Consider the following 24,693-nt stretch of genomic DNA (forward strand, 5'->3'; position numbering starts at 1 on the left):
CTCCACCACAATTCCCTATGTCTTGAGTTTGTCTCCGCGCCCAACGCGATCCCACATTATTTAACTAGCATGGTCTCCTCCATGTTGTTCTTCTGCCTGCTCCAGAGTTGCGTGTGTTTCCTGAACGCTATGTTGTGTGCGTAAGCTGTCCAGAGGATGCCTCAGCACACCATGGAAACCCGAGCCCGGCCGCGGTGAGTGCTGTTTATACTCCCCTATTTCCTCCTCCAGTCGCCTGGCAAAAAAACCCTGCACGGGTCTGTGTGTTATTATAGGGATGCGTTGCCAAAATTGTGCTCTCACTGTATATGGCCCTGTTGACATAAGGTGGCCCCTAGACCTGCCGGGGGCCGGGCTCCAGGTCTATAGCGATGGGAAAGAGAGGTGCTAGCATTTGTCCCAAAGCTGTAGGGTCACTCTCTCTAAAGATAGGGGCTAGCATTTGTCCCAAAGCTGTAGGGTCAGCCTCTCTAAAGAGAGGGGCTAGCATTTGTCCCAAAGCTGTAGGGTCACCCTCTCTTACCCTGGGAGTAAAGCTGTAGGGTCACCCTCTCTTACACTGGGAGTAAAGCTGTAGGGTCACCCTCTCTTACCCTGGGAGTAAAGCTGTAGGGTCACCCTCTCTTACACTGGGAGTAAAGCTGTAGGGTCACCCTCTCTTACACTGGGAGTAAAGCTGTAGGGTCACCCTCTCTTACCCTGGGAGTAAAGCTGTAGGGTCACCCTCTCTTACACTGGGAGTAAAGCTGTAGGGTCACCCTCTCTTACCCTGGGAGTAAAGCTGTAGGGTCACCCTCTCTTACCCTGGGAGTAAAGCTGTAGGGTCACCCTCTCTTACCCTGGGAGTAAAGCTGTAGGGTCACCCTCTCTTACACTAGGAGTCTTTCACTGACACCAAGCTACTGCAGCTGAAACAAAAGCCCCTGCACGGTGAACCATTTAACTCTGAGAGTGTGCAAATCTAACCAAATGGACCCTCACAGGTATATTTGGTTAAACTTGTACACTCTCAGAGTTGAAATAAAAACCTTACCTTTATTTTATTTTTTCTCCACAAAATTTAAGACGTTTCCAAATGCCTTTATTTATTTTTTATATTGCTGGTATATCACATTCAAGGCCCAATCAGTACAAAATGTAAACACAGGTAGCCCCACCGATTAAAAGAAATTATAAAAAAAACTAAGGAGACCTGTTTCAGTTTCTCAATGTGATCGGCTCACCTCTTTATAGAACAATATAGCCAACAGATCAAATTATTTTTTAAACGGTTTTCACTCTAATGGAGCTCTAATAGGTTTGTTTACATTTTGTTTACATGTATGTAACAGTTGCAGTATGTACATTAATGAAGATGCTGAAAATGGTGGCTTTCTCAAACATGCAACACTAAAGAAGGAACCCGGAAACGACATCAGAGGCAAACAGGCCTATAGCTTTATTGTACATAACCTCTCCAGACCAGAGCACCACTGTGCTAAACATGTAGTGCTGTTGTTAGAAGGAATAAACACAGAAGCACGTGCAGGAGGAAGTCCCCCCTCTTCCCCCCCTCTACCACTCAGGTGGAAGAGCGCATCACTGCATGCCTGGCTGACATCTCACAGTGGATGTCCTCCAACCATCTCAAGCTGAACCCAGACAAGACTGAGCTTCTCTTCTTCCCAGCTAAGTCCTGCCCTATGCGGGAGCTAACTATTTCCGTAGACAACGCCCTGGTAACGTCTGTCCCAACAGCCAGGAATCTTGGTGTTGTCCTGGACAGTCAGCTCTCGTTCAAACCTCACATCACAGCTGTCACTCGATCCTGTAGGTTCACACTCTATAACATACGACGAATTAGACCGTTCCTCACCCAGGAATCAGCCCAGCTCCTAATCCAGACAACAGTCTTATCAAAACTCGACTACTGTAACTCCCTCCTTACTGGCCTACCAGCATGTGCACTTAAGCCTCTCCAGCTGATCCAAAATGCAGCAGCTCGCTTGGTCTTCAACCAGCCAAAATTCTCACATGTCTCCCCCCTGCTCCGCTCCCTCCACTGGCTCCCGGTCGCTGCCCGCACAGAATACAAAACTCTGATGCTGGCATTCAAAGCAACCAAAGGTATGGCTCCCCCATATCTTACAAGTATGATTGAACCCTACAAACCCTCCCGCGCACTCAGATCAGCCAACGCAGGGAAGCTGGAAGTACCCTCACTAAAAACGCCGGGACAACGCTCCACACGTCCCAAACTCTTCTCCCTTCTGGCTCCAAAACTGTGGAATGCACTTCCCATTGCAGTCAGAACTGCAGCATCACTCCCAATCTTCCGCCGTAGCCTGAAAACCCACCTTTTCAGACTCCATCATGGCCCTTAGCACTTACCCGAAACCCTTAGATAGCATTTCTGTTGGATTATATAGCATTTGATACAGACTTATAGCATGTTATGTAGACAGCACTGTAATTGTATTGTATGTAGTCATAGCACGCCATAGTACACATATATAGCATAGTAGTAAAGATGTATAGTTTATATGTATAGTGTATGTATAGTTTCACTATATAAATATTCCACTGTTACTTTCTTAGCTTACGCATGTTTCATGATAAATGCTTTTTATGTGATGTATTCCCATGCTTTGTTCTTGCTTAAATGTAAGTCGCTCTGGATTAAGAGCGTCTGCTAAATGCCTAAATTGTAAATTGTAAATTGTAAATTGTAAGTCGACTAAGAGAAGGGAGGGGCCAAACCGAGTTGATCCCACGAGTGTGGTTTGAGTAAAATGGTGACGCCCCCCCCTCGGCTTGGGACGCCCCCTTCCAATTGCTTTACCCCCTAGTCATGCATCACATTCCAGGTGAATGGCTTTCCTCCGTGGTGGAAAATAGTGCTCGTATTGGCACTGCCTAGTGTGTGTGTGTGGGGGTCCCTTTACGATTCTGTCCCCATCGGTACATAACTTGAATGGTGCTGAGCTCTAGCGGCCTCAGCGCTGTGTGTGTGTGTGTGTGTGTGTGTGTGTGTGTGTGTGTGTGTGTGTGTGTGTGTGTGTGTGTGTGTGTGTGTGTGTGTGTGTGTGTGTGTGTGTGTGTGTGTGTGTGTGTGTGTGTGTGTGTGTGTGTGTGTGTGTGTGTGCACGCGCGTGCGTGCGTGCACACTCTGCGTAGTAACAGGCCTATAGTGTAAATCGTTCATAACCTGACTGCCTGCCACTTTTTCAGAACTTACTGTTCTTGGTTTTGTTCAAAAGCCTGATTGCCTGCGGAGCCTGGAAGTAGCTGCTGCCTAGCGTTTGGCTTGTGGATGCATGCAGAACCACTTGCCACGTGTGGTAGCATTGAAATCAGTCCATGGCTGGGGTGGCTAGACTCTTTGATAATCCTACGGGCTTTGCAGACACAACGGCCATCCCGAATGGATATTATCCACTAATGCTATGGGCTGTCCGCTTGACCCTCTGCAGTGCTTTGCGGTTGAGGTCAGTCAGTGCAGTCCTCATGCCAGGCTGTGATACAGCTGGCAAGGATGCTCTTTGTGGTACCACTGTAGAAGGCCCATAAGACCATGGGCTCCATGCCAGACTTCTTGGACTGCCACTGCCACTCCCAATAGCAGCTTTTCAGTGCCTTCTATTCATATTTTTAATTCATAATTTTAATGCCAATAGAAAAATCCGTGATATACACACTATATCTCATTTTCACGGGGCAAGACTATAGTATTAGACACTCAGTCCTGATGGTGGTGGTAACGTCACCATTATGCCGATTTTGACCAAATAGAGCGAATCTGGCGACGTCACTTCCGGTTTAACGAACAATAATATCCGGCAGTAGCTTTGGACTGTGCAGCACTATCAGATGTCCGGGATGCTAAGCGATCATCGTATTTTTTATAACTAAGTCAAATTAAGCTCTAATCAAGTCCCAAATATCGCATTTTACGCAGCGATGCACATAAAGGCCGCGCGCGTGCGTGATCGACCGTGCACGCGAGGATTTCGGACGGTTTTAGGTAGATTACATCGGCCGTTAGCCAAACTAGCCAAATGTTGCTACATTTTGCTAAATTAAACGCCCGATTATAGGGAATTAAACCAGCCCGTCAATTCCGTCAATGGTAGGTTTGGATTAATTAATTTAATGATCCGTCAATTCCGTCAACAATAGGCTGTAGGGCTACACACACCGTCTGCGAACGCCGATGTCAAAACAGCCGCCTCCGTTATTTTCAATGAACCTATCTCACACCGGCTCCGTCCAACGCGCGTTCACGCTTCGCCTGACGCTCCGATACGCCACCGTTCTATTTTCCGCCTATTGCCGCGTCGCTGCGCACACGGTGTGTGCTGGGCTTAAGCTGTCTGCTGTGCCTTCTTCACCGTGTGGCCACGGTGCTCATCCCAGGTGATCAAATTGTATATTTGTGTAAGAAAATGTCTTATTTGGAGGATTAGTCAATGTCTATTTGATTAGTTAAAAGTATGTGTTAAGATATTCGCATGAACTTGGTCAATAGACTAGACAATAGAATTGTGGCTGAAATATCAGGGCTTATTTAATCTTTGAGTCATTATAATACTAATGCTAGATAAACCCAGGCTTGTTCCCATTCCATGCTAGCCTGGGTTCCAGTCTGATTCGCTGCGTTGTCACTTCGCAACTCAGTCTGGACAGTCTCCTAATCTCCAAGGTAGGCAGGACATATGAAAGGTTGAAATGGAACCGTGGCTTCTGATTGGTCTGTGGTGCGGGTTGAGGAAAAACACCAGTTTGACATCATATCAATGTGCACTGCGCAGCTACTGCTGTTGTCCTGCAACGTTCCCTTATCATTCACTAAACTCACCCCACACAGCCATCATTGTTTTTGTACTACTGAATCGTTTACGTAGGTTTTTACTCAAGTCTCGAACGGCGCTATTTTTGTCAACAGTGAGAAGCATGGACAGAGTGGCGCCGGCCGATGACGTATCAGCAACAACGTGGCTATGTAACAGTTGACGTTATGAAATGTGAGTCAAGCTGGCTCCGTCCTGAGTAGCGAGTGACAATTCAGAATTGGAAAATCAACAATGGTGGACATTGTAAACAAAGTGGGAATACAAATTTGGAACTGAAGACTGAAGAGGGGGAGGAATTATACTAAGTAGGGCGATACTGATGACATCACGCATATGACCTAATAAGTTGAGCTGTTCCTGAGAGTCATTTCCATGAAAGCCCATTATGATGAGAGAGCCTGATTGTTCAAAATTGCGTATTTGTGGGGATAGAAAACACACAGGAGATGGGGAGCTCAAAAATGTAAAAGTTGAATTTCATGTTATAGAACCTTTAATTCAAATATCAGTTTGTATAAGTTTGTATAAAATATGATTGCCTATCTACCACATGGACATGGGCTTTACAGGCTTACAGGTAGAAACTGCTTTAACAGACAGTTGAATAATGTTAAATATCTAAAACTACAATAAATGTGCACAATTGCACATTTATTGCATATTTATTGTAATAAATGTGCACATTTTCTCCCCCCTAATGTGGGAGATACAGTTACATCCTCGCAGAGTGACACATCCTGCCAAGCCTGCTCAGCTGCGCATTTTTTGCTAGTCTGTCATATTTTCAAAATGCAAAGACAGGATGGTTGTAAAGCTTAAAGTTTAGAGAGCTTTTGGGAAGTCACAGCGTGATTATACCGAAATCATTGCTGCAAATTGCATGTCAGGGAAAACACCAGTATTGGCCTGTTGAAATGAAGAGTGGAATTTTGACAGGCTCAACATCCGGTTTGGAAAAGCATGCCACTGCAGACATAAACAGTGTAGTATGTTTTACGGCCTCGGTGCAGTGTCTTTATGTTCGACTGGCACAAGGTCTGCAGCATAGATCATTCATACTACCCTGTCAAAATTTATGAAATTGTGAACAGCATTCGTCTTCACTTTATAGTTCATTCTTGCCTGGGTTCACTGGGGAGACTTCAGCTGTGTGCAATCAGAAATCATGTGCCATGATTGATTGGACTCAGTCTGGGAATTCAGAGCTGTGTGGGTATTTCCCTTTAAGAGCCCATGCTGTGCACATCGTGTTGCACTTTTGCCCATGTCATAAGACCAAACACTGTGATTCTTGTCCTTTCACGTTTACAGGCGAACATCGTTCGTCCAGTCAGTGTTCAGTTCAACCTAATCAGTTCTCCCCAGAGCATGCTGGGAAATCGTGGTGGAGCCTCCTCACCTTGGCACTGACATCAAGCACAAGACATCTCTCCCATCACATCCCATGATCAGTGGCCCACTGTTTTTCTATGGGGGCTTTTTTGCTATTGTTTCCCCTTTGAAATGTCTCTGTACTCTGCACACGTTGGCTCCCAATGAAAGCGGCGATTGTAATATTTTTAGTGGAGCTGCACAGTCGTCAGTGAAAAGTTCAGATTGTGTAACAAATTTTCCAGTTCAAGGAGGCATTGCTGTCGATTGCGTTCCTCTCCTCAGGATGTGGTTCTCTGGGCTCATACAGTACAAGCAGAGGGAATTGGAGGGTGGGAGTCCTGCGGTAGCATTCTCGCCAACCCAACCTTGAGAGTGGTTTTTAAGGGAAAGATACCAGACGGCAAGGCTGACATTTCTTTCACATGACAAAAACAATTATTTGTTTACCTCGTCACTCACTTCAAATTTGTCAGGGATTCTTTTTTTTGCCACACTGTAGCCAGGAAAGTTATAAATCAAAATGAAAAGGAGATTTTTTCTTATTTTTTGCAGAATGAGTCACAACCTATATAAAGGAGTAATGTTGCCCTCCAAACGATAATGGGGCCATTGGAGTGTGTGAAATAGTCATATGTTTACGAGGGGGTCTTTCAGACCACAGACTTTGACAGCATGAGGCCGCTGGGCCTGAAAAATGCCACATGTTTCCCAGTACGCAGGGACGTTCTGAACTCTTTTGTTTAGTTTGAAAGTGTGCGATTTGCTGAACAAAGACTGCTTGACCACAGTGGAAATATAGACTCATTACATTAGCACTTCTCCTGAGGTCAGGGGGTTATGTTGTGAGGGAACTAAGGTGACGTCATGATCGGGGGTTTTATGTCCAGTGTAAGCCAGCATCACACTCCCACACTCTGGTGTGCTGTATGTCTCTCAAGAAACGTGCACGCTGATTAGTCATATCCTGAACCATGGGCTGAGGAAAAGAGCCTCAGTTACCTCCAATACCGTAGTGTAGCCAGCGACTGTTGCTCTGGTCGGGGCAAGGCTCTTTAAAAACCCAAGTCACACAATGGCTGTGACGTTTGCAACGGGACTGTGGGAATCACGAAACAAGAGAGACAAGTCCTCGCAAACCATGTGCCCTCGTCATGTTCGTCTTTATTTCCCCTGACATTTGAGGATTACAAGTCAGTTTATAAAGGCATGCTCCCATCGTGAGTCAGCACCAGCAACCGAGGGGAGGACAGTCAGGAAGGAGGAGCCAGAGAGAGGCTCAGACCGTACGGCCTGTTTGTTTTCTAGTCGGGGAGAGAGAGAGAGAGTGGGCAGTTGAGGTGAGTGGCCTGCTGCGCTGCAGAAGGTTGGATCAAAGGCAGAGCACAGATGTGTTTCCAGAGTCCCCCCGCCCCTCCCCCCTTTCTCCTGAGCTCTGGAAGGGCCCGTGTGTTTACTCATGACCTCAGCACGCCTCTGTTCTCCACAGCTCTCAACAAGCCAGCGGCAGCTCTCTCTGAGAAAAAGCACTCTGTGTGTCTGCTTATCTGCTCTCCACCCAGGCTGACCACGTTAGCTTGTCTGTTGTATGTACATTGTCGCTGTCGGGCAGAAAGTTTGTATCTCCATGTTTCATCTTTTTATGTTTTTTTTTTTTTTCTTCATTTTTCTTTCTTCCATAAAGTGAATCCCCCATGTTTATACTTTGTCGTATGATAGTGACCTGCAAAAGTAGCAAAGATAGCCTCGTCTGCCATCTCACGTGTCCTAGTGTGATGCTTTTTGAGCTTGTAGATCTGCTATTTTTGAAATTTTTTGAAAACTTTGAATAATTCAATGACATGCCCAATATAAGGACGTGTTTGTGGGTTTAACCAGTGAAAAGTATTAAGGACTTGTGACTACATAACTACATGGTTTTGGATATACAAGGTTTCCGCCGGACAGTAACGATAATATCATCGCTGTACATATTAAGTATGACAGTGTGATTTATGCCCCCCTCCTCCTAACTCATGCAGTGTCAGAATGTGCTTTTGTTGATATGCAGGAAGTGATCCTGTGCTATCGTGCACGCCAGTCGTTCTCAAAGTGGGGTCCAGGAACCCCCAGGGGTCCTTGAGGGAGTTCCAGGGGGTCCCCAGCTAAATTGGAAACAAATTGGACCCTTATGGGACTGTAACTCTGAGAATGTACAAATGGAACCAAACAGATCTGGTCCATTTGGTTCCACTTGTACGCTCTCAGAGTTAAAACAATATTGATTTTACAATATAATTTGGGGTCCCAGAGATAGAAATGCCGTTGAGTAGGTGCCCATAGCTTAAAGGGGTAGTTCACAATTTTGGAACTTTAGTTTTTTTTTCAACCAAGGTTCATGTTTTAGGTTGTTATTAGACAAAGTAAAAGATGAGTGTTAATTTCATTCATTTGCTGCTTTCTTTCGTTTTAGGGATTTTAGCTGTTTTTGACAGGGGGGCAACAGTTTTGGTGAATATTAAGTAGTTCCGGTCATTTTGTGGGGTGCACTGGGGCCACGCATTAAAAGTAAATTAATCCAGAAAACTAGCGTCATTTGCATTGTTGACCTATTTCTAAAATATTAGGGCAGCTTTCGTTCAACTTTGACCCCTCTATCACATGGAACAACTTTTTGGGCGAAACATAGTTCTTTGTGATAGAGGGGTCAAAAATGAACCAAAGTTGCATGGTAGAAATAGGTCAACAATACAAATAACGCTAGTTTTGTGACATAATTTACTTTTAATGCGTGGCCCCCTGTGCCCCCCCCCCCCCCCCCCACAAAATAACCGAAACTACTTAATATTTCACCAAAACCAGAGCAGAACTCCCACCACAGGGCTCAGGCAATCAATTAATACAGTTGCAACCACTATATAAATGGCAAGTAGTTCATAGTATACAGCTTAAGTAAAAGAAAATCTGAACTATCCCTTTAATGCGTGTCAAACTGAGCGTCCTTGAAATGAAAGCGGTTTAGAATCACTGCTAGAGCCGTACAAAGGGGGGTCCGTAGGCTGATAAATGTCAATTTGGGGGTCCTTGACATGACAAAGTTTGAGAACCAATGGTGTACTCCTTGTTGTACAAACAGGAGCGTGAGGTCAACAGTCGGTGGCTTGTCTTGATGATCCATACAGATGTAATCAGGGCGGATCCAGAAACATTCTCATTGTAAGGGATTAAAAAAAGCACTGTCCTTTTTATAGCTGTATATGCCCATGCTTGTTTGTTGACTTTGCTGCATTGAATATGTGGTTAGCTTAGACAAACGGGGCATGTTTCCTCTGTGAGAGCGAGTGGAGATGAAGGTGAATGTTTTGAGGGCAAGTGGAGACGGTGGAATTTGTATACTAGATTAGTTTCAAGATCATCTCCCGGCTACAAGCTACAATGGTCCCTGATGTTGATACTAGTGCTGTTGGCTCACGGTGCCTAATCCAGGATTTTGTGTACTCGGTCTTCGCATTAAAATGTCGTCCAAGGGTTATCCAGGGGAAAGAAAAGTTCCTTTTATTCAGATTCTTAAACTGAGAGCTATAAATGCGTATAAAATATAAGTCATTATGGTGTGACAACAGTGTAATGGCTATTCTCACAAGACAGCATCTCATCAATCTTGTACAGTACTGTATTTGTTAGGCAAGAAACCAGCACAGCAAGCAAATCCTAAATCAAACAAGATCGCTCCCAGTTTGGTCCTGTTCTGATGACAAACTGTAATTGATTGCAGCTTTGGCAGCTGTATAGACCTGTGTTTATGTGTCTACTGGCTTTTCTATGATATTGCTATTGCACACGCATGCGTATGGTATGAGAATAACCTGTTTTATCACATACACAAACCTTTCTTTTTCCCTGTTGGGGAGTGATAAAAGGACAGAGATAACTGAAATCGGTCCTAGGGCTGATAACTGTTATCCTCCCTGGGGATGATGCGACTAGCTGACCAAGCAAGCTAAAGTGCCACTGGGGCAGTCACACATGGCTATCACGGTTGGCCAAATAATATTTTCTCATTGTCTTTGTGACTAAATAATGCTATTAGTTAAGTTATAAACAAATAATGATCTGGGCATTGTTTAGGTGCTGGTAATCAGTGCAAGCTAAAGCTTTATCAAGTGCCAACGAGATCAACCTCGCCGTGGCATCCGGCTGTCTAACATGTTTGCTAGCGGCAAAGAAATCAAAACCGCCATCTTGGACAGTTCACAGAAGTGTTGTGTTGTACTGTATACTACCAACCAAGGGCGAGGCACACCAGTAGCACCTTTCATGACATGTTCTCTGTCAACTCCCTCCCCACACTGTCAGTGGTACTACCATTTGGTTCACTCTGCTCTCTGGTACAAAGCTTGCAACAAGTCAGCGGCAGCTCTGTCCCAGACTCTGCTTATCTGCTCCCCACCCAGACGGACCATGTTCTTGTCTGTTATGACAAGCATATGATTATGATATGCACCTGTGTACCCGGCCTCCATACCTGAGTACTTGTACAGTACAGTACCAAGCAGGAGGGAGGTCAACAGTTGTGGACAGTGACTTGTCTTGATTAGAGTTGTCCCGATACTGGTATCGGTTACTCGGGCCGATACCACCCTCAAGTACTCGTACTTGGTACACAGAACCGGCCCGATACTCTGACCCGAGTACCAAAACATCCAATTGACACTAGGCTGAACGAATGCAACGGCAGTAATTCTGCCCCAACACTGCAGCAAATTGCCAAAAACAGCCGATCTACAAGCATAAATGACAACTGACAAGTATATTGACAATTAAATTGTGGAAAAAGGGGGAAAAATAAGTGTTTACTCAACGAAAATAAAAAGTACTCATATCGGTACTCGGTATCGGCGAGTACTACAATTTAAATACTTTAAGTACTCTGTCAGAAAAAAATTGCATCAGGACAACTCTTGATCCATACACATGTAATCAGGGTGGATCCAGAAACGTTCTCATTGTAATGGATAGCTGTATAAACCCATGCTTGTTTGTTGACTTTGCTGCACTGAAGATGTGGTTAGCTTAAATCTCCACACTGTTGAAATCCCAGTAGGACTACCATTTCATTTGCTGGGGCAGAATGTAACTATTCTGTGCTACCTCATACCAGACATTTTAAAAGAATGTCTTCCCTACATATTGAAAGGAAAACAGTCACGCAATCAGATAAAGTGAATTATGAATTATATATATTTTTTCTAAAGGTTGCGCTGAAACACACTGCAAGGACTGTAACTGACAGTCTGCTGATGGTGGACTTGTATGTTCTATTCTGTGGCTGAATGAGAGAAAATTACTCCATGCAGGAGGTAAGCTGTATTCATAATCCATATAGAAAACCGGAATCAAATATTATGGGAAGACAAAAACCAATCTGAGCATGTTCACACTACTCTGAATCTTGTTTATTACAGTCTCGTTTTAAGCTTGGAATATGAATTGAGACTAAATTATGTGTACTTGTAACCGCCACTGGCGTTTTGTGGATGTCAATATTGTGCCCTGTAAGCCCTCTGTTTTATAGGATTGCTGTTCACTTCCGTTCCGCTTCTCATGTTCCGCCTTGCAGGCAGAACAGCCAAACAGTGCTTTCTCCTCAACGACTACGCCCACAGCCAATTCAACATGCTTAGTCAGGTGAACGGCGACCAATAATGGCCGATTACTGCCATCGACTCGGGACATGCAGGCATTCAGGCAGTTGCACTCGAGGACGGTTTTTCAGCTGATGTCAGCTTGTTGTGTCAGAGCTTTAACACGTGTAGGCAGCTTGCGTCTTGTTTATGAGACGGGTTGTGCAAAAAACTAAAGGTATTTAATTACTGCATGTGTTACTACCCTAAAAAAAAGACCCGGTTTGGTTAAGGAGTCACTCAAGGACAACACCATTAAACAAATGGATCTTTTGGTTTTAGTTTAATTTACTTTTACCAGTCATGTGCAAGTGTGCAACAAATAATCCTTCATGGCCTGCCCTAGAGGGCGATCAATATTGCCACTACTGGTACAAAGTGTCAAGTGTGCATCGCCTTGATGGCTGAATGACACCAGTATCCAAATGCTCACCATACAGAATACAGATATGGAAGTGATGATACTCCTCACTCTCCCACCGCTGCTCTCTCAACTTGAATTTCACTGCATTTTTAAACTATTGAGTGGGTGGGAGGAAACAAAGCTGGGGGGTTCATCTCACTTTAAACAGGCCTTCACAACATGGGCTCTTTTGAAAGGATACATCATATGCCTTTGGTACCTACTAGTTAACATCCCTGTTTTGTTCAGGTTACATGATTTTAAACAACCTAGAAAGATAGCTTCACGTGTCTTAAATATCAAACTTTTCACGCAAAAGATGAACTGACTGCACAACAACAAACCTACCAAAACTCACTTTGAAGAAGAAGCTGAAGAAAAGAAACTCAGGAAGTTAAAATTAAATAAACGATTCACATAACCAGATAACCAGTAAGAGTCGCCGGATTTGGTCTTGTCAGGATATCATACACCAGCCAAGGCACCATCTGATGTCTCTCTTAAATATCGCTGAATCAAGGAACCTAATCAGGATGTATTCTTTGCTTTCTCTACTGTAATAAGACAGTCCTAAAAATACTACCTCCCTACTTAGCTTCCTTGACAGAGCCAAACTCTTGCTATCTCTGATCCTATCTTATCTTGTGCACAGACGAACCACTTTACTTTACCACTGTACTTTGTTCAATCTCAGCTAACTATCCTTTTGAAGTTTGTGTCCAGCCTCAGCAGGGTAATCGGGGCACGCTATAGGAATAGGTCATTGTATCCTTTAAAGCCATTAGATTTATTGTCCCTCCTCTCTCTTTCGCCCGCTTATCTTTATAATCTCACTTCCAGATGTGCAGTCTGTTGCAGCTCCTGTGGCAGTGGTGTTTGTTTGGAGGCAGTAGTGGAAAGTAACCACGTACATTTACTCAAGTACTTAAGCACTGATTTTGCAGGAACATTTCTTTTATAACATTTCTTTTACAACGTTTCCGTACCTCCGGACCTTCCTCAGGCCTGAGGAAGGTCCGCAGGGACCGAAACGTTGCTTCATTAAATAAGACAATACTCATGTACCGAGCAAATACACAGTGTGGGGGTGTACCTTATTGCTTTCATTGATGTCCACTGGCCTACGCACCTGTGCATACGCCTCATTTATAGGTGCGCGAAAGTTTTCTCCTACCTTTCATGACATGAAATGCAGCTCAAAGTGCTTTACAGAGCAATGGAGAAAGAAAGAAAAGAAAAGCAAGGCATAAACATTAATACATAATAGTAGTAATGCAATACAGTGAGGACATGAATAACAAAAGAATCACACCCGTGTGAACTGAGTGGTGCAACTCCCCTCTCCTCCTGCCCCCCCCTCTCTCTCTCTCTCTCTCTCTCTCTCTCTCTCTCTCTCTCTGTAATTAGCAGGCAACAGTGCAACACTATCTCTCTCTCTCTGTTTCTGGCACAACAGCGCCACTTTTGCCCCTACTGGTACTCTAAACATTGGGACATAGTCCCTTAGGGACATTGCTGTTCCTTGGAGTGGTTGCACCACTCAAAAATTAAGTGTAGAAGTGGGTCTTGAGCTGTGCTTTAAAAATTTCCACAGAGGCTACCTGTCGAAGGTACAGTGGGAGTTTGTTCCACGATGTCGGCCCGTAGAAGTAAAAAGCTGCTTCCCCGTATTTTTTAGTTGCCATTTTTTGGCAAAGCGAGCAGGCCAGCAGTGGAAGACCTTAGGGGCGGTTTGGGACATATTTAGGCAGGCAGTCATGTAGGTAGGAAGGTGCGAGACCATTGAGAGCTTTATAAACAAGTACAATTATTTTAAAATCAAACCTAAAATCAACCGTAAGCCAGTGCAGTGAAGCTAAAACCGGAGTAATATGTTCTCTCATCCTAGTTTTAGTTAAAACTCTGACTGCTGCATTTTGGACAAGTTGTAATCTGTCAGTTGTTTTCTTAGCCAGTCCAGAAAAAAGTGCATTGCAGTAATCAAGCCGAGAAAAAACAAAGGCGTGGATTAGCGTTTTTGCATCGTCCAATGACAAATAGGCTCTGATTCGTGCAATATTTCTAAGGTAAAAAAGGCAATCTTGGTAACATGATTAATCTGTGAATTAAAATTAAATTCAGAATCAATAATGACCCCCACGTTCTTTACTGTACTGTTACTTTCTACAGTCAGGTTGTCAAGTCTGCTTATTATTATTCTTTCTGCTCACTAGAACCGATTATGAGAACTTCTGTGTTAAACTCATTTAGCTTGAAAAAGTTCTCACTCATCCAGCATTTGATTCTAGACAGACTTCCTGAAAAGAAGGTTTGTGCCCGACAGTGACGATATGCAATCTGTCACATGCTATCTTTCCAGTATATCTAGTAACAGATTAAATGGCTGCTGTATCTCCATCAAAATAACCGATTTGCTCGTCCACATTTGACGTAAATTCTCCATTCCTTGTCAATGGGAATTTAATGTTTGTGTAAGACGCAAATCTACACTAATAACTGAATTTAGGAGCCCTCAAAAATGTAATAATTCAAAGGAAATGAGGGTGCTGTTTTTCCTTTATTTTTTTAGATGGGTTCTCAGATTGCATAATGAGTACATACATACATACATTTTTCATAAGTAATTTTTTTTGATGGCAACACTTTTGTACTTTTGTGACAATTTGAATACAGAACTTTTAATTGTAGCAGAGTATTTGTACATTGTGATATTGCTACTTTTACCAAAAAAAAAAGAAAGAAAAAAAAACGTCTTCCAACCACCACTGTTTGGAGGCCGGGCTCCGGAGCCGGGGAGGCTAATGTTAGTCTACTCAACATGTTGCATCACGAGAGCTGTTTTGCAGCTCTGTGTGGGGGCGAGCAGACTGGCTGGCGTTGGGGTGGGGGGGAGTTTAAATCCCTGTTGCTGAGGGAGAGGTGGTGGGGGTGGCTAGAGGTTTTTATTTACCACCATCGCCCCCAATCACCCCCCACCCGTCATGGACACTCTCCAGCCATTGGCGGTTTCATCACTGCGTACAAGATTAGCCCACCCCAGTTCCCACACACTACTTACCGTGTAATCCACATAACTTGTTATAATTACTTGTAAACCATGTCGCCCTCTCTCTCTCCTTCCCTATCTCGCTCTGACATCTTTTTGCATTCCCCCATCCAGTAAAGTTACTCTCTCTCTCTCTCTCTCTCTCTCTAACCCCCCTCCTTCCCATCTTTTTCCTCTTTCCTCTGTATCTCTCCATTCATTTTTGCTTTGGTCCCTTCCACGTCTTGCTCTGATGTTGTGCCTACAGGAACAGAAAGACATCACATCACCACAACCAAACTTTCCCCCGAGGAAACCTCCCATTAGCTGCTGCCTGTTGGCTTTTCTTTCAAGTTCATGTTCAAAGAGTTTATTTTTTATTCATATTAAACAGTCGAGAATACATATCAAGGCATTACAATGCAAATGATCACACCCACATCTTTCTCAGAATTGTTGTTTGTGTGTGCGCGCGCCCGCGCTCGTGCACGCATGTGTGTGGCTGTGCAATTTGCTCGTGTGTGTGAATGTGTTTGTGTGTGAGAAACCCCAGCAACCCATGGTTATGGGTACGAAGGAGCACAGAGACAGATCCCCAGCCCACACTCTGACATGACTCCATCTCTCCACACAAAGGGCAGCTTGTGGAGAACTTCCTGTGTGTGGATTCTTGTGTTTGTGGGCATGTTGAAGAGACTGCTGAGGTCAGGGGATGTGACTTGGAGGGGGAACCTCCTCTTTTGTCTGTCTGTCTCACTGTCTTTCTTTCCTGAATATCTTCTCCCATGTGTGTTTTTTTTTCTTTTTCTCTTCTCTCTCATTCTTTAGTGTCTTGTCACGTTGCTTGTCTTCTCTTAAGCTTAATTTATGCTCCATCTGACTTTCTTTTCGGCAAGCGGTACCGTTGTACTATGAAGTATATAAATTAGGCTTTAGTGCAGAGTTTGGGCCTCTGGCTGCCCCCCCCCCCCCATCCAACCATTGTGAAATGGCTTAAAATGTTGGGCGATAGCCCCTCCCCTCCTATGTCCAGCTTTTGGTGTATGTGCTAACACAAACTTTGTCCTACCCAAACATTAAATTGCCATTGACAATGAATGGACAATTTTGAGTGTTTGTGTAAACACAAACATTGAAGACGAAGGTGAGGACGCAAATTCTGATTGGCCTGGACTGAGATGATTGATGACGTACGATGATAAGATCGTCCCTCACATCCCACGGTTGTGATTTGTTTTCCTCCATTGAAATGGTTTAACTGGCACAACATTCTTATGCATTGAATTTGAATATACATTTTAAAACAATCATTTATATATTTTTAATCTACAAGCTTCGGCTGTTTTCATGTTTTTTAAGCATTTGTAGTGGTCAAAATAGCAACACATTCTGAAGCATTTTCCATAAAATCTTAATACTCTTGGATATTCCATACTTTAGTATAAAAGCATAGGTTTAAAACCTCAGCCTATGTCCATGACTTCTGCACCTGGTTGGCAGTACATGTAGTAGGCCTACAGCAGGAACAGGAAGGGGGGGGGGGGGGGGCTTTTCATATTTGTTTTACAGATCTGAGATTATAGGATTTAGCCATGCAAACATTATCAGTCGTGAGAATTTATTTTGCTTTAGTCCATCATGTGTCTTTCTGAAGCCATCATCCTGTTTACTATGCCATGTTGACAATGAGTGGTACCGAGGCTACATCTCAGGCCACTATGCAGTATGCAGCACCGTGGTCCTTAACTACTGCTTTTTTATGTATGTACGGTCTTATAGGGGGTTTTATGCTCTTTGATATTGTTTTATTGTCTTAAAGGAGAATTCCATGCTAGAATGCTTTCTTATCTTTCTTACCTTTCTTTGTAGTTGTTACGTCCCCACCAAAGAGGTCCAGGTGTTTTTTTGTGCAAAAACTCCTTATTGGCTATTTTCCCTACCATAAGCCCTCAATGAATTGCATTGCATTGAATGGGAATTGAATGGGGCTATGGGGTGTTATGCTAATTCGCTTATTTCCATCGAAAGAAGTAAAGTGTGCCACTTGGGATATTATTTACATTATGAAGAGAGGATATATACAAAGAAATTATAATTTTGAGCGATGGAAATAAGCAAATTAGCACCATTCAATTCCCATTCATTTCAATGCAATTCATTTAGGGCTTATGGTAGGGGAAATAGCCAATAAGGAGCTTTTGCACAAAATAACACCTGGACCTCTTTGGTGGGGACGTAACAACTACAAAAAAAGGTAAGAAAGCCTTTTAGTATGGAATTCTCCTTTAACGTTATTCTGTTTTTGAGCCCCTCCTATGTCCAGCTTTGAGGGTTTGTGTAAACACAAACATTGTCCCAACACAAACCTTAAATGCCATTGATTATTAATGGACAGCTTTGAGCGTTTGTGTAAACACAAACATTGAAGACGAAGGTGAGGACGCAAATTGTGATTGGCCGGAATGAGATGATGTATGATGATGAGAGCGTCCCGGGTGATTGCTTGATTAATGATATTTTACTGGGTTTTTTCTTGTTTTTCTGCCAGGTAAAGCACTTTGTGCTGCATTCTTGTGTCATGAAAGGCGCTATACAAATATTATTCTTAATATTATAATGTCCCTGGTCCCTGGAAAGAAACTATCATGTGTGCTTGCTGCAGTGGATTCAAAATGTGTTTTTTCTTTTGTATTTTTTACCAACAAATCAGACTTCAGATTTATTATCCCACACAGGGAAATTAACTTGGTCCAGTGCTCCAGATGCACAAGCACCATAAAATCCACGATATACAAAGTAAGACTACAGCATTCGACACATGAAATGACATTGAGACGGTGCAAAGCAATCAAATTAAAACGGTTAATCAGTTAATAATAAAAGTTTATATAAAGTGGAAATGTGCAAGTGACCTTTTTAAAAGCATATTGATTTGATTTTAAACTTTTGTTTGCGCAATAATAGGCTAAAGACAGGTTGTCTGCCAACCAGTCTCTACCTGACAGAGTAAACGGTCTTCCCAGCCAGAACCAAAGATGTACTCTCATTTAGCTGTTGGCTGGTATTAATTTCCCACCCTGGTAGAGAGCTTAAGTAGCAGCTGTCTTTGTAAACTGTTGGTTTTGGCTCATTTTATTAGAATGTTGTTAATCTTAGAAGACCATACCGGCATCAATACCGTCATTTGCTCTGACTATGGTCGACTGTGTATGGCATGCCATTGTCTATTCACAGTCTCGTCCATAAACATACAGTAGATGCCAATGATGTTCCCCCCCCCCCCCCCCCCCCACGTTTCTTTAAGATGATAATGAACATACTTGAATAATTGTGTCAATGTTGGCTCTTGTAAATTCATTCGATTGCAATGATTCTGTAACTGACCAAAAATCCTTGTTGGATCTTATGCTAGTTTCAAGTCTGCAAGTTGATTTTCATACCTGACTGGAATGAATGGAATCCAACACCTTCCTCATAAATCAAACAAACTATACGCTTTGGAAAATGTTCGTCAGTAATGATAAGTATAGTTGTAGTCAATAGACTAAACATGAAAGACCACCGGTATGGTCATTTATACACTGGCCATTCTTGTGAAACTAGTCTGACTAGGCAACCATCCCTAAACCAAAGCCACTTTCTTGATGCAATTAGTTTTGTTTAGATTGACAGGCTCTCAACCTTTAAGTTCTGCTCAATTTCCCCCAGCCTGGCTTGTCCTCTCATAAGTCCATGGTCTGTTCTGGTGCAGCCAAGGAAGGGACCCACAATTAACCTTCATTAGTGGCCCGTTGAAGGCACACGTTGGTGACATCCAATCTCTTTCTCTGCCCTCGTTCTGCCTCAGAGAGTTCCTTGCCCATCACTGATATTGAAAGGGAGGACTTCAAAGTATGTGTGTATATTGAACTTTTAACCCTCATTTAACCGAGCAAGTTGACTAATAACACTGTTATTTACAATGGCTGAGGTGAATAGACACATCCTTAAAGTAGTAGCTCAATAATTAATGAAACAAGTTCCGACCACTAAGCCGACAGTTGCCTGACAGGCTGCAAACAATGTGGATGTGGAAAGAAGATTCCTTCTACTCTGCCTCAATAACTAATGAAGGCACGACCCTTGAGCAAGGGAGTACAAGAGAGAGAAAAAACAGACAAACATCCAAGACTGTGGCTTCCCAGGCAAGGGTGTGTCTGTTCAACTTTTTTCTAGTCTTTTTTGCTGAGCCTGGGAGTCGATGGTCGCTGAGGGAGCGCTTGTTTTACAGGTTAGGTTTAGGCATAGTTTTCATGAGGTTAGGCATAGTTTTTTTTATTATTATTTTTTTGTTGCTTTTTCTGCCTTCGGAAGGTGGGTGGCTGATGCGTCGTGTACGCCGAATGGCAGAGATCTCCGTGGGCGGGGCCGCCTCGGTTTTGGCGGGGGAAACTCGACAAAGGGGTCCAGACTCGCTGCTCTGCCCCGCCATGTTTTTCTGCAAAGTTGCTTGTAAATATTGTTAAGCGGGTTGAGGTTTTTGGGGCTTGTTTCTAAAGAGTAATTGCTTATTTGGGCTTGTTCCTAATGTTGTTTATGTTCTTGGTTCTCTTACTTTTTCATGTCGAGGACCGCAAAATTAATGTTTTTGTCCACAGAGCCCCATCTGAAAATATATTGTGCCAGGGACACCCTTAGTATTTATTATTCAACAATATTCCAAATATTTATTTTCAAGATGACAAAAGCAGTTGTGAGCTTTTAACTGTTCATAATGATAACGATATTCTGCATAAATTTACATCCATGACTTACAAACATATTATACACATACACCTAACCTAGATTATGCACACACACACTCCTCATTTTGCTGGGGACCCCCTGTGTGTAGTCATGTGGCCCAGTTGCTTCTTTTGGGCTCGTTTGAATTGTTTGTGTGTGTGTGTGTGTGTGTGTGTGTGTGTGTGTGTGTGTGTGTGTGTGTGTGTGTGTGTGTGTGTGTGTGTGTGTGTGTGTGTGTGTGTGTGTGTGTGTGTGTGTGTGTGTGTGTGTGTGTGTGTGTGTGTGTGTGTGTGTGTGTGTGTGTGTGTGTGTGTGTGTGTGCGCGCGCAAATGTTTTCACCTATAATGCCATGCCTACTGTAAAATGTAAAAATAGGAACAGGGCATGGCCTGCCATGAATTATTGCTTGAATTTATTACCCCCTGTCTCCTTAAGTCATCTATCCTCTAAACGTTATGTTATGTTTTCCCTTGCCTTGTTTTAGCGCAGCACTCCTGCAGTGAAGGTTCCATACATCTTCCTATTAATTAACCTTCTTAAATCGCTGTTTTAACTTGTCAACATGGTTTCACAGCTTAGCAATTCTGCCTCAGGCTGCAAGTATCAGTCCACGCCTCAGAGTGGAGACTATGAAATGCACATCATAGTGTAACGGTCTGGTGATTATTTTCACAGCGGCTTTGAAGCGTTTTTGCTTTTCTTTTTTTCCCTTCTTCTCCCCCCCCCCTACACAGTATTAGTCATGTGAAGGTTTAATGCTTTGTGCCAGCTGGGGTGTTACTAAGTGTCTCTTTAGCCATGATAGCAAACATACAGTAATGTGCTATAGTCATAGTTCAATAGCTGTAAATACCCAGACAGGACTGAGACAGTCTTAATCAGCAAGAGTACAATCCAAGCCAGAGCTCTGTATGAAATGCATTGGAATGAAAAGAGGACGCGTTTATTTAAACTCGAATGCATAGTGTATACCACATTCTGTATCTGATTGTGCTCATTTATGTGTTGGTGTCATCCAGCATTTGCAGTCCAGCAGGTTATTAAATCTTAGTGGATATAATCTGCCTCTCTGTTGTGTGTGATGATGACAACTGTCTGTTGGTGAGCCAAACCTTTCCAGGGGAAGCCAGGGATAATATTTTTTGTTTACACTGATTCTGTGTTTATCCTCTCTAGACTGAGTTGAATGAACAAAGCAGATCGGAATATTTTTCCAGAACGGGAGAAACCCAAGAGCTGTTGAACAGTACCACGAAAACAAAGAGAAGTGCGCTTCAAAAGATGTACGTATGATCTAATGCAGAACTTTTCCAACCCCGCCAGTCAGAGAGGATGCTCATGTATCTGTTCATGCCCTACTATCCTGTCAACCCCCCTCCCCCTTTTTTTTCAGAGCCAAAAAAGCCAGTGTTCAGCAAGAGCTCACTGGTTCCAGTCTAAGACAGCAAGACTGTTTAAACCAAAGAGACCAGAGACAGAAGCTCAGCTCTGGAGAGGAATTCACATGCCCTGGAGAGATCATCTCCAGCTCCCGAAACCCAGATCCCCTTCCCGGAGAGTTGGTGCCCCCCCCAGAGCGTCAGGCCACGTCGCCATGTTTGCCTCGGTCCACAGCCCAGGTTGACACGGGGTTGAACGGGCTTCCAGGCTCCGTGAACCTCAGTCAGGCCTCGGCGGTTTCCCCTCGGCGCAAACCCAGTCAGGGAACCAGTGAGAGTGAGAGGTGCAAGCCCAGTATTGCCGGGGAAGACCCTCGTCCTCCGAGGGCCAAGAGGGCGTGTCTTGGACGACTTCCGATCTCCACCGCCAGTGAGCTCACGGTGCAAGCGCACGCTCTCGAATCCTCCTCCTCGGCCCAAACATCCAAGCATGACCCTCTTCCTTCGCCACCTCTTCCTCTGGTCAAAGCCGAAGCCAAGGCACAGTCCAAGGCTTTCCCAGTCTCCGAGTGCAACGAAACCACACTGGAAGTGGAGCTGCTTACTCCAGGGAAACGGGCCCAGAGGCTCCCCCTCACAAGCAATAACACGGAGCAGACAAACCAAAACAGGCTGGCCGCAAGTCTGAGGGGCCTATCTGTCAAGCCTGCATCCTCAGCCTCTATTAGTTCCAGATCCACAGGCAGAGAGGAGGGGAGTGAAAATGTGCCCAGAACCTCTAGATTACGACGGCTGAAGAGGTCCTGAGGGGGAGAGACGAGCTAACAGTAAAGATGCCTGACGCCATGGAGATAGAGATGATATTGTGTCAGGCTAGATGTTTACCCGGTGCAGTCTCCTCCACAGAATTGCATTTCCAGCTAAGCGTACACTGGTACACACTTATCCACACTTCACTGCAATCTCTCTTCCTCCAACACACTGTATAATACAACGCGTGCACTACACACACACACACACACACACACACACACACACACGCACACACACGTCGTGCACAGATCAAATGCTTAACATATTGTGTCAATTGATACATGAGTGCTTCAGTTATGCTTTGTCAAATAGTTGAAACAGATTTTTGCCTCCACCCATAAGTAGTGGTGGTCAAGAGAGGCTCGCAAATGAAAGTCAAAAACCTTTAATTGGAGTTTAGATTTGGTTTTGTGTTAAAGATTGGGGATTTCAGACAGGCAGGAGCCATGCAGTACGTCATGGCTTTTAGCCTGAAACACTGGCTCCTACGGGTCTGAACACAGTCCAGTTTCCCTGCTGAAGCTCTAGCGTGTGATTGATTCCCGTTTCCAGATTTACTTCATCACCCGGCTTTGTTTTTTTAAGTCACGTCAAAGCCTTTTTTTAATATATATATATATTTTGTGGTCAACATACGGTATGTACTGTATATGCTCGACACTTTTGTCAAGTACAGCTTCTTGAGAAAGCAGAGCTTATCTCTAAAAAGGGAGTGTGTTATACAACTCCTTCATAGCATTAAACTGACAGGATCTGTGTAGGTAGTGCAACTGTGTGTTGAAATACGCATGGTTCTGTCTGTGTGGTCGCCTTTGGCTTTTCTCTAGTGAGTGTCAGAGGAGGTTGAGGTGAAACTGCTATTGTAGACCCCCACGCGCACACACACACACACACACACACACACACACACACACACACAGACACCATAGATGCATAGAGGGAGGCCAGGGGGCACTTTTTACTGAGTAGATCTGGTGCCCCTATTTTTCCACTGACCCAAGGCCATGCAGAAAGAGCATGCAGTCCCATAGGGGCCAACAGAGGCTTTGTGCCCCTATTTAAGACCCATGATGTCTCATAAAGATGCCTGTACATGTTTCTTTTAATCTATCATTTTTTATGTTTTTTTTTTTTTCATGGAAAGACTTTATGGTTTTAATAAAGTGGTCCCCCCCCCCCCCCGTGAATTGACTTCCTGTGTCTTTTATCAGTTGTGTAAAGTAACTAATTACAATTAAGTACTGTACTTGAGTACAATTTTGAGGTATTTGTACTTTACTTGACTAATTCCAATTTCCAATACTTTTACTCCACTACGACTATTTTAAATCTTTAGTTACTTTGTAGATTTTGATTATTATTACAAAACATACAATAACCACTACAGCCCTATATACATTTCAGCCATTTGAAAATAGCCGATCTACAAGCTCACAATGTGTTGCGATGCGACACATTGTGAGCTTGTACAGTAGATCTGCTATTTTCAAAAAATATACATTCGAAAACTTGAAATGGGACTTTCTGCATAGTGAGTACTTTCTGCTTTTGGTACTTTAAGTACTATTTTTGTACTTTTACTCAGTACATTGCAGTATTGATACTTTTGCTTAAGTAAAACAATGGAGTACTTTTTCCACCACTGGCCTTCATGTGAACGGTTGAGGATTCAAGGGGAGCAACCAGCGTACACACATACCACGAGGCCAATGTGCAGACGAAAGACAGACTGATGTTGTATAGTTAACCAATGTGGCCACGGTCATTTGACAGCACAGTATGCACGGAACCTGACCAACGTGGTCAATGGCGTTGGTATACAAGCTGCCGCTTTTTCTGTTCCTCTGCCGTTGTAATAGCTTAGTGCCCAGTGCAACCTGACCCGAGGCCTTTCCAGTTGCTAGCAGAGGCCTCTTGATCCAATCCTGCCCTTTATCAAGGGAGAGACACAAGATGGAGGATTAGTGAAACCGACCCCAGTGTTTTAACTCGTAATGTGTTTAAGATCGTTCTCGAGAGGTGTCGATAATCTGTTCCCTTTCCTTTAATCCTTTTAAGCAGATACTGTGGAAGACCAGGGTTGTGCGGTGCAGGTCCAATGCAGCCAACACAATGTACGTTTCCCAGGTCTGGTTAGTCTGAAAGGGTTTTGTTTAAAAGTCGGCGAGCTCAAGCCGCGGTAACAAAAGCGGTATTGTCTTGTGGATCATGAGGAGCCAGGATATTTCTGTCACAATGTCTGTCTCCAGGACTGAGCTGATTAATATGAGGCTTGCTTGCTACAATGTAATTAGTTGTAAACACATTTGGACAGAGACCTTGCTCTGGCGTATGATGTCTCTCCAGAAGCCTTTCCCACGCTATTTCTCTGAGAAAGGCCTTCATACGCCGTGACATGTTTGGCTTGAAGCATCGGGGAGACAGACTCTTTTCACTCGGGTC

At 43.7% G+C, this 24,693-nt stretch overlaps 1 protein-coding gene across 1 annotated transcript in view; it reads left to right on the plus strand.

Moving 5' to 3' along the window:
• The window catches only part of slx4ip (SLX4 interacting protein), a 56,839-nt gene extending 34,031 nt beyond the window's left edge, over nt 1-22,808 (plus strand). Inside the window, exons 6-8 of the mRNA XM_083774911.1 lie at nt 106-194; nt 21,236-21,342; nt 21,453-22,808. Of these exons, the coding sequence (XP_083631037.1) occupies nt 106-194; nt 21,236-21,342; nt 21,453-22,245 (989 nt within the window). The 3' untranslated portion in view covers nt 22,246-22,808. The remainder of the gene's footprint in view (nt 1-105; nt 195-21,235; nt 21,343-21,452) is intronic.
• The last annotated feature ends 1,885 nt before the right edge of the window (nt 22,809-24,693 follow it).

Source organism: Protomyctophum parallelum (genome assembly GCF_964188405.1).
Source record: "Protomyctophum parallelum genome assembly, chromosome: 10".
Lineage (NCBI taxonomy): Eukaryota > Metazoa > Chordata > Actinopteri > Myctophiformes > Myctophidae > Protomyctophum > Protomyctophum parallelum.